The 11264-nt window shown below is 40.9% G+C and overlaps 1 protein-coding gene across 1 annotated transcript in view; it reads right to left on the bottom strand.

The window, feature by feature from the left end:
* Positions 1–2493: 2493 nt before the first annotated feature.
* sparc (secreted protein, acidic, cysteine-rich (osteonectin)) overlaps positions 2494–11264 on the bottom strand; it is a 31197-nt gene continuing 22426 nt past the window's right edge. Inside the window, exons 7-10 of the mRNA XM_043703238.1 lie at positions 9646–9782; positions 6994–7142; positions 4673–4821; positions 2494–3367 (exon numbers count right to left, since the gene is read on the bottom strand). Of these exons, the coding sequence (XP_043559173.1) occupies positions 3339–3367; positions 4673–4821; positions 6994–7142; positions 9646–9782 (464 nt within the window). The 3' untranslated portion in view covers positions 2494–3338. The remainder of the gene's footprint in view (positions 3368–4672; positions 4822–6993; positions 7143–9645; positions 9783–11264) is intronic.

The following is an 11264-nucleotide window of genomic DNA, read 5'->3' as shown; positions in this document are numbered from 1 at the left end:
TTACAAAATTATGAGGGGCATGGATAGGATAAATAGGCAAAGTCTTTTCCCTGGGGTGGAGGAGTCCAGAACTAGAGGGCATAGGTTTAGGGTGAGAGGGGAAAGATATAAAAGAGACCTAAGGGGCAACTTTTTCACGCAGAGGGTGGTACGTGTATGGAATGAGCTGCCAGAGGATGTGGTGGAGGCTGGTACAATTGCAACATTTAAGAGTCATTTGGATGGGTATATGAATAAGAAGGGTTTGGAGGGATATGGACCGGGTGCTGGCAAGTTGGACTAGATTGGCTTGGGATATCTGGTTGGCATGGATGGGTGGGACCGAAGGGTCTGTTTCCATGCTGTACATCTCTACGACCCTATGACTCTATGGTCCTCCTGGGTGCAGATGTGGTGGAGGTGGAGGAATTGGGAGTAAGGGATAGCATTTTTATGGGGGCAGCAGTGGGGGGTGGGTGGGAGGAGATGTAGTCCAGGTAGCTGTGGAAGTCAATAAGTTTGAAATGGACGTCCATGTTGAGTCGGTCACCAGAAATGGAGTTGGAGAGATCCAGGAAGAGGAGGACGGTGTCCAAGATGGTCTAGGTGAACTTGAGGTTAGGGTGGAAGGTGTTCGTGAAATTGATGAATTGTTCAACCTCCTGCTGGGAGTCCGACGTGACACCAATACAGTCATCAATGTAGCCGAAGAAAATGTGGGGAGTGGTGCCAGTCTAGCTGCGGAAGATGGACTTTTCCACATACCTGACGAAGAGGGGGGCATAGCTGGGGCTCATGTGGTTGCCCCATGAAGGAAATGGGAGGATTCAAAGGAGAAATTGTTGAGGGTGAGGACCAGTTCAACCAATTCATGAGGTGCTCCCACAAAGAGGTTGAACAGTTCATCAACTTCACTAACACCTTTCACCCTGACCTAAAATTCACCTGGACCATCTTGGACACCTCCCTCCCCTTCCTGGACCTCTCCAGCTCCACCTCTGGCTACCGAATAACCATGGACATCTACTACAAGTCCACTTACTCCCACAGCTACCTAGACTACACCTCCAGCCACCCCTACCTCCTGTACAAATGTCATCCCTTATTCCCAATTCCTCTGCCTCCGCCGCATCTATTGCCAGGATGACTAATTCCACCTTACGCCACTTTATGGCATGGCACAGTGGTTAGCACTGCTGCCTCACAGCGCCAGAGACCCGGGTTCAATTCCTGCCTCAGGCAACTGTCTGTGTGGAGTTTGCACATTCTCCCCATGTCTGCGTGGGTTTCCTCTGGGTGCTCTGGTTTCCTCCCACGGTCCAAAAAAAATGCAGGTTAGGTGAATTGGCCATGCTAAATTGCCCGTAGTATTAGGTGAAGGGTTAATGTAGGGGAATGAGTCTGTGTGGGTTGCTGTTCGGAGGGTCGGTGTGGACTTGTTGGGCTGAAGGGCCTGTTTCCACACTGCAAGTAATCTAATCTAAAAAAAAAGATGGCCGCTTCCTTCAAAGATCGCAATTTCCCCTCCCACCTCCAGTGCTTCTCCTCCACTTCCCGCACCACCAGCCCACACCCCACTCCCGGCACCTTCCCCTATCACAAGAAGTGCAAAGCCTGCACCCACACCACCCCTCACCTCCGACTAAGGCCCCCAAGGATTCTTCCACATCCGACAAACATTTACCTGTACCTCTACCAATGTCATCTATTGTATCCGTTTAATCCAATCCTGTACATTAGAAAGGCAGGACGCCAACTTGCGGATTGTTTCAGAGAACATCTCTGGAACACCTGCACCAGCCAACCCACTGCCCCATGGCTGAACACTTCAATGCCCCCTCCCACTCCACCAAGGACATGCAGGTCCTGGGCCTCCTCCATTGCCAAATAACACCTGGAGGAAGAATGCCTCATTTTCCACCTTGGGACCAACGTGGGATCAACATGGATTTCACCAGTTTCATTTCCCCTCCCACCACATTATCCCATTCCCAAGCCTCCAACTCGGCACTGCCCTCTTGACCTGTCCATCACCCTTCCCTTCCGCTCCACCTTCCTCTCCGACCTATCACTTTCTCCCCCACGTTCATCTACATATCACGTTCTCAGCTACCTTCCCGCCAATCCCACACCCCTCCTATTTATCTCTCAGCCTCCCCCCCAATGGCCCACAAGCCTCATTCCTGATGAAGGGCTTATGCCCAAAACGTTAATTCTCCTGCTCCTCAGATGCTGCCTGACCGGCTGTGTTTTTCCAGAGCCACTCTTTTTGACTCTGATCTCCAGCATCGGCAGTCCTTACTTTCTCCTAGTCGAAGAGCTAAATGGCACACTTTTGCACTTCTCATGATATTACAGTTATTACATTGTCACTTTGCATTGGTTGTATTATAATTTACAGTAGAGCTTGTTACATTGTGTTACATAACCTTAATATCCACGATTGTGCTGCAGTGTAATTTGTAGTTGCATTGCGCTGAATAACATGGAGTTAAGAAGCACGGGTATGCAATGTATAGTAGCACTGTAGTGTTGTTTTATTGCATTATACAGTGAACAGTTAAGAAGCATTTAACAAAATATTTTAGTTCCCTGACCAGGTACAAAGTACCAAAGATACAAAAGTTGGAATATGTATGGTTTCTGCAGTGAAATAAAACACTTCCAACATCTCAACTGCATGAAAGAAAGATTTTGTTTTAATTTTTTTATTAGAAAGAAGAAATATTGAAAGTGTGCTTCTCATGTGTTAGCAGATAGCAAAAGGGTCTGTTCGAGGTAGACTTTCTCCAACCTGTACGATCACATTCTAATTTTCCATATTCATTCACATGCTCATTAACATTTGGTGTGTTCTCTCTTTCTGCTTTACAATCTTTTTTAGTTACAAGACAAATTACCTTAGTACACCTACTTTACATACAAATCCAAAGCAACTTTTAACAGCATACTGAAATTAATTCTCTAACACCCAGCCATCGAGCTGTATCAATCATTGTCTACCTGGATAAAGAACAGAAGCTATGAACCTCCTGGCTTTTGGACATTAAAGGGCTAATTTAATATGCGATGTTTCTTTTCTTCCATGGGCAAACATCTAGATAGCATTATGGTAACACATGCAAAATCGCTCTCTAATGTTGACAAGGACACTTAAAAAAAAAACAAGATATGATCATGTTTTAACAATTGAAGAAAAATGTTTGTCTTTTTTGTTGACAAGATATTATTAGAAGCACATGCACTGTGTTACAGTGGTATAGATATAAATGAGAGTAGCACCATTAATGTCGTCAGACTCTACATAGCACCACTACCCGAAGGTAGCACTGGGCAGCATAGGCGTAGAAACAAAGAATTTATATCAGAAGGTTGCCGTCAATATCCTCTGTAAGAAAAACATATTAAAATTAGTTTATTATTTATCAGACCAAATATCTAGCAAATGCATCACAGTACACAAGACAATTTTATATTTGCAGATAACATCTTACTGTAACATACCTGCAACTATTTATGTCCTTACGATAGCAAAAGCCTTAATGGAGGTCGGGTGTGGGAGGCTGGGATGGGTGGTCGAGTGAGGAGAATGCTAATTTTCAACTGAATAGAGAGTCAAATTCTCATTGGCAGCTGAGTGGCCATTATTGGAATTGTCTAACAGTCCTTTGACTTCAAAGGAAAGACTGAGAGTTTATGTTAATGGGAGTCAGACCCATAAAACCAGATTTATGAGCCTAAGTTTACAATAACCCCTATAACTTCAAGTAATAAATTATTTTTAGAATGAACTCATTTGTTCTGTTAGCAAACAAGACAGCCATATTGTATCAGCAACATTCCTCAACACTGAAATGAATGACCAATCCATATGTAGTGATCTGTTGTGACCTGGTCTGAAGACTAGGAAACTGAGAGAACACATTGCTCTACTTTGATAGTTTTTTGTTAAATTACAATTAAAATTACACCGCTAAAACAATGAGACAACAACAGGGTTTGGTACTTTATCCAAAGAATAACATCTCCAGCAAAATGTTATCTTGGGACTATGCAGGTATACATCTGAGTGTAGGACATATATTTATACCATTTGACTCAAGGATAATTCAAGTTGTCACCAGTTTAAATAGAGGTCTAAGCAACTCACTGGCAGATGTTTTTTGGTCTATTGCCCAAATGTAAAAGTGGTGTTATAGTTCAGTTACCCTTTATAAAATCTGCCCAATTTTAATTTCCATTAAGATCAATAGAAATGTATTCATATTATTCTTTTATTTTGACATTTATTCTGCAGTGTGTTAGATGCGCACCTTCTAAACCCTGTCAATGTTTGCTTGGTATCAGCCACACGTTCTCATCTAAATATAACACTCAATTTTCTCTTCCTTCTGAAAACTGCTATCTTTCTCTTAAATACAATCTGCTCCCACTTGAACTTACCAATACTACCTGTTTAAATGGACATCTTATTTCTATCACTATTACTGATTTTATAATGTAGTTTGGCTGAAACTTTCATTTTTGCCAGACATTGATTTTCACAAATGATATCCTCAAGTTATGAAGCAATTGTCAGTGTGAAAAATTTTCCCTGATCACCTTTCTCATTTCAGTCAATCTAATAATTGCTGGTGTAAACCAGATCAAGTGACCATGGTCAGTTTCTGTTCTTACTGCCGGAGATACTCACCCTCTTTGATACCAAAACATGTGGCCCACTCTTCAAGGGCGATGTATTTGTCATTGTCTGCATCACATTTCTGGAAGAAGAGAGTGGTGCAGTGCTCCATTGGAACAAGGGGAGCACGCAGGGGAGCCAGCTCAGAATGTGAAAGGTATCTGGATTTAAAACAAAGGTATGTTTGTAAGGCTGCAACATTTAACAACAAAGCAATTGGATGGGAATAACAGTATTTTTAAAGAATTATACAGTGATATGCATGATGAATTTATGGACTCCTTCTGTGCTCTGTGATTCAATAAATGATTAAAATCTACAACATGGAGCACAGTCTCAGACTAAGGGATTGATCTATTGGATTGAGATTAGGAGACATTTCTTCACTCATAGGGTTGTGAAAATTTGAAGTTGTCCACCCAAGACAATTGTGGCTGCTCCATCTTTGACTATATTTAAGGGTGGGACAGGACAGGCATTTTTTTTGTGTCTCTCAGGGAATCAAGAAATATAGGGAATGACCATACTGAATGAAGGGACAAGCTTGATGGGTAATATGGTTCCCTCCTGCTACTAACTTGTTTTCATGTATTTTCTGTGTTGAAATCCTCTATTTGAATCCATTTTTTATTGTGCACGCTAGCAATCTGTGAATATTGTAACATTCAGAGAATAGACAGTTCCAAGGGACTGCTATATTTGACAGTTCCAAAATATTAGCCAGATTTATTACTGGTTAGGAACAAGCTTGAGGTGAGGATGGAGATGAGAAGCAGCTTGTTGCAATGTTTTGAATAAGTCACTGAAATAATTCAAGGGTGATTGAACTGTTAATTTTCAGCAGTTGGTTGGAGCCAGAGGAGAAAGGTTACTATGTTTGGGCTATTATTCAATCAAGTACTCAGGATCAGAGGGAAGAGTCCCAAATAAGTTGGTCTTGCAGGCTCTGAGCCTTTAGGACTCAGGAGATATCTGAGGGGACAAGAGACATAGCTACACGTTGGGATTAGAGCTCAGGAACTTCGCTAGGATCTGAGAGTTCAAAGTTTGGGTGAAGATTTGTAGCTCAGGATCTGAGAGTGTTTGGATGACGCCACGTGCCATTTATAGTTCAATGTGGCTGACAGGGCGGGAGAAAAAAGCACACAGGAAATATTCACTTTGCGCAGCTTAGACCTCAGAGCTTGAAACAACATTGGGACATTACCAGCTGTCAGACCAAAAAAGTTGGAGTTGTGCTTGCAGGCAGGTACTACAGTACATTTTCAAGAATCTGTGAGAGCGACATCCCAGGAAAGAAGGGAAAAGTACCAAACTATGATAAGTCATTGGTGAAATCTGTGGTGAAGTTGCTCTTAAGACAGTTCTGAAAGTAGGTCTTTGAAAGAGAAGAAATTGGAATATCTTGTAAGATTTGATGATCTAGTACATCTTGGGGGGTTGTGAGAAAGTCACGCGATCTGCCTTGGCCACATTTGCAATTTGGTATGTGCTGTGGGGTGTTTGACCATAGTCTGTTAGTCCTATTTATCCCAATGTCAGAATATAAATTTAGATGTAGTGTAAATGTTATTACCGTTCTAACTTTGTATAATAAAGCATATTGTTATTTATTAAAATCTTGGAATTTTATGGCTTTTTTTTCCTCTTTGTAACTACCCAGAACTCACACTTTTTCTATTTTTAAAACAACGCGTTATAGGATCCTGGCTAGATTGTAACTAAAATCTGGAGGTCAGGTCTGAGAAGTACCAGCTCTTGTGTTTACAAATGGCCAATAAAGTGCTCTAAGACACAGAGAACACTCATTTGTACCACAAACTTCTTCTCTACAGGTGAGGTCCTGTGAACATAGTTGGAGATTAGCACATGAAATTAAAAATTCAAAACTGAAATACAACGGCCAAGCCAGACCGTTACCAAATAAAAGAAAATTAGTTTATTTCAACCATCTTGAATATTTTGATAGTTTTTGATGTGTTTTGAATCTTTGGGATTTTCTACCTCAGAGGACTGAGGAAGCTCAGTCATTGAGTATGTGTAATGTAGTGATTCATAGATTTCTAAATATCAGTGACATGAGGAGGTACAGGAATAGCATGGAGGAAAACAGGCATTGAAGTGGATGGTCAGCCATAATTTTACTGATTGGTAGAGCAGGCTTGAAGGGCTGAATGGCCTACTCCTGCTCCTATGCTCCTATTTGTTTATCACTGAGAAATATCAAGAATTGATATATTTTCCAAGATTGGTCATCAGGCATCTATAAAACAGAGGATTCGATATCAACAAAGTCCTACCAAAAAATATCAGGTGACTCTGGCAAAGCTTACTTATCGGCTGGGTGTTGATCAAGTTGGCCGAATTGCCAGTGAACAGGGAAAATGAACATGTTGTAGTTCTTCTCAAAGTCATGAGCCAGAAGGTCCAAGGAATGTTCTCCAGCCTGCAGACGCTTTTCATTTTCATACATCTTCTTCACCTGTTGGACAACAATCATCAGAGTTGCTGTAGTGATGCCAACAGTGCTACATCCAATTTAATATTACAACGCCACTGCAAAAAGTGAACTAGACAGAAGGAGGATACCTGTACATACTGTTTCAGTCACAGAGTACATGCAAATAAGGGATATTTCTACCAACCTGCATAATTCTTCACCTAATTAATTTTTTTGATCAAATTTAAGACTAATCTATCAATGAGGAAGTGGCTATTACAAATCACTAAATTCAAATGTTAGAAATGACTGTGGTAAAAAACTGGAAGCTCAAATGGAAATGCTAGTCAGGTTATCTCAGGAGGGATAGCCTGACTTGGATAACTAGTGGAATTCCAGTTTTGTAAAGGTATTCAAAAACAGAACAATGCATAAAGAAACAACAGTTGGGGTTATCAAGGGTTTGGGGATGCAGTGAGGGCATGAGAGGTTAAGGACCTCGGTGTAGTAAGTTGTCATGACATGGACCTTAATGTCCAGGAGGGTGAGGAAGCACAGATAATAAATGATATAAAAGGGAATTGGATGGGCATTGAAAGAAAGAAATAATTCAGATATATAGAGACACAGATGGTCTGTGGGACTTAGAGTCATTAGATTAGATTACATTACAGTGTGGAAACAGGCCCTTCAGCCCAACAAGTCCACACCGACCCGCCGAAGCGTAACCCACCCATACCCCTACATTTACCCCTTACCTAACACTACGGGCAATTGAGCATGGCCAATTCACCGGACCTGCACATCTTTGGACTATGGGAGGAAACCGGAGCACCCGGAGGAAACCCACGCAGACACGGGGAGAACGTGCAAACTCCACACAGTCAGTCGCCTGAGACGGGAATTGAACCCGGGTCTCTGGCGCTGTGAGGCAGCAGTGCTAACCACTGTGCCACCGTGCCACCCACAAAGTCATAGAGATGTACAGCACAGAAACAGGCACTTCATTCCAACTCGTCCATGCCGACCAAATATCCTAACCTAATCTAGTCCCATTTGCCAGCACTTGACCCACATCCCAATCTCTGGATTGTTCAGAGAAGAAATAGCTTGAACATGAATCAACAAATAGCCTCATGATGTGTCGAATGCCAGGCAAGCACATGATCCAGGGAAGGTCTTTCAAGGCTGGGATCATGGGGCCCTTGCCAAATTTAACAATTGAATCTTATATTTCTTTCCTGCCCAGCAACTGCTAAAGTTAAAAGGCCTGTGGCAGGATAACCAACAAAGGAGGTCATAGGTAGGTATATTTGGGGTTGCAGAGCATGTTCCAAATTGGAGTTGGAGAAGATTCAACCAATCATGGTGGAGTTAGAAAGGGAGCGAGATCACAATTTTGGTCAAAGACAAATCTCATCTCCATTTCAATTCTGGGTTTTCCAAGTCCAAGGATCTTGGCCAACAATTGTTAAAATTTGACTTGTTCTGTGGAAGCAGAATTTTAACATAATGCTAAAATTGGAAATCTATCCAAGGTGGATATTTGCACAGTTGTTCAAAGTCATTAAAAGAACAATGGGCATGGCCTATTTGGACATTGTAGATCCATGGAATTCTTTACCACAGAGTGCTGTTGAGGTTGAATTGTTAAGTATATTCAATGATGAAACAGACAGGCTTTTATTCAGTAAGGGAATCAAGGGTTACAGTGAAAAGGCAAGTGTAGTTCAGCATTATCAGATCAGCCATGATCTCATTGAATGGCAGAGAAGACCTGATGGGCTGAATGGTCTACTTCTGCTCTAATATTTTATAGTCTTATGTTTCCTATTTTTTGACTTTTATTCCCTCTTGCTCATAATCTGAGAATTGACAGGTGTGGATGCTTGAGAAATTAGCATGCATATTAATTTATAATCTGTCATATCCATTTCTATGCAGCACAAGTTTTCAGGCTAGAATCTCCAGACTGAGGAAGTCTGGAAGGAAATATCAATGATCACTGAAATTAGCAATGTCTGTAATACTCTGTAAATATTTGATTTTGAGTGCTCTCACATGCGTGCTGAGAATATCAGTATTTTTAGGGCGTCTTCAGAAATACATCACTATTTCCTGGGGTGCTTCATATAGAGATACTTAGAAAACAGCACCATGCTGAATACTGCATATGGCCATATCCATATTGTAAATGCTAAAACAAAGACTTGCACCATGTTGGAGCTATCACACAGGGGGACTGTGACTTTGCAGGAGCACAACAGATCAAATAACCTTTAAACACTAACATTCTACAATCCATGTGATTGTCACTGCAGAATTTCTGATACCTGGTACAATATCATTGAAGATAATCAAAGAGAAGCCAGCTGCTTTTTCAAAGGTACAGGGGTAAGGATTATCTGGACTATTTTATACATTTTATACAAGTAACTAAAGACCAAAAGAAGAGGGAATGAATGATTGTTTTTAAAAAGAAAAACACAAAATTGACTTTTTAATTGTTTTGCTATTAATGAGTTAATGAAGTGCATTTTCTTGCCTTCATCTTCTGCTTTTCAGTGAGGAGGTTGGTTTCCTCATTATCACGCTCATAAAGGGTCACCAGAACATTCTTCAGCCAGTCACGCATACGCAGAGGAAACTCAGCCAACTCACTATCAATGCATTCCTGGATGACTACAAAAAAAAAAGAGATCACGTCAAAGATGTTAAAAATCTTGTATAAAGTATTCCTTTCATTTCATTCTGCCTTAGAGTAATTAATTTCCATTCTGTCCAGACCTAGAAGAGTCAACAGATGGAAAACTAGCAGTTCCAGACTGACATACACAGAGGAGCATGACAATAAGACACTGCACAGCCAAATAAGCTAACAGAATGGTGCCAAGGATGCAGAACTTCATTTTCATTGAAACATTAATGAAGCTGGGATGGTTATCTTTAGAACAGAAGAGACTAAGGGGAGATTTCATAAAGATGCTCAAAAACCTGACAGGCTTTAAGAGAAACGAAGAGAAATTAATTCCAATGGTGGAATAGTCAGTAATTAGGAAACTCAAATTTAAGGTAATGAGGAGAATTTGATTTTTTATGAAGCAAGTTGTGATCTGAATTGCACTGTCTGAAAGGTAAGTGAAAGCAGATTGAATAATAAGTTTCAAAAGGAAATTGATAAGTATTCTAAGGAGGTCAATTTATATATAAGGTAAGAGCAGCGAGATGGGGCTAATTGATTGCATTTTAAAAGAACCAGCACTGATACAATGGGTAAAATAACCTTCTTCTGTGCTGGAACATTCTATAAAGATACAGAATTCAAAAGCTACTCATTTAGAATAGAACTTCCAAGGCCTCATCTGCAGTAAGGCTCAACACATGTTGGAAACATGCATCACAAAATTTCACATGTTGGATGCATGGTTTTCCAAGGAATATCTGCGGCTTATAAGGTATTACTCCACAGATATCGAATCTTCCCTTAAATAGAAAGCAGTAGTTATCTCAGTGTGGGAAGCAATCAGAATAGATATCTATACAAGTGAGTTATTACTGCCAACAGTAAGTCATCCCACAACATGCACCTATCCACAGACATTGCATATTCCAGTACAACATTCAAACAATAAAAGTCTTGCATAACCTGAAGCTTATCACATCTTTCAGAAGTCTCTCAAAATGCTTCACGCAATAAATTACTTGAAAAGCAATGATTGTTATGCAGGCAACACAGCAGCCATTTTGCACGCAGCAAGATTTCACAAACAGCAGAAACACACACACTGTGTGCAGGTAGAGATGGCATTTTGAGGAAGAGGTAAGTGATGGTAAAGATGTCTCACTCAAAGTGACTTCGTGTCATCAGCTGACGATTGGAGGGCAGTAGAGGGTGGCGATGGTGGGGAGGAGGAGAAATATGAAAAATTTACTGTTATGAAGCAGGAATTAATCAATTTGGAATGATTTAAATTAGAAAATAATTTTCTGCAATCAACTCTCTAAATCCTGAAGCATTTTGCATCTGTTTATAGAGGTGCCAGTCACCTGCAAGTATCTTCGAGGAGAAAGTGAGGGCTGCAGATGCTGGAGATCAGAGCTGAAAATGTGTTGCTGGAAAAGCGCAGCAGGTCAGGCAGCATCCAAGGAACAGGAGAATCGATG

This window comes from Chiloscyllium plagiosum, chromosome 14 (genome assembly GCF_004010195.1).
Source record: "Chiloscyllium plagiosum isolate BGI_BamShark_2017 chromosome 14, ASM401019v2, whole genome shotgun sequence".
NCBI lineage: Eukaryota > Metazoa > Chordata > Chondrichthyes > Orectolobiformes > Hemiscylliidae > Chiloscyllium > Chiloscyllium plagiosum.
This window is presented reverse-complemented; position numbering and strand designations above follow the sequence as displayed.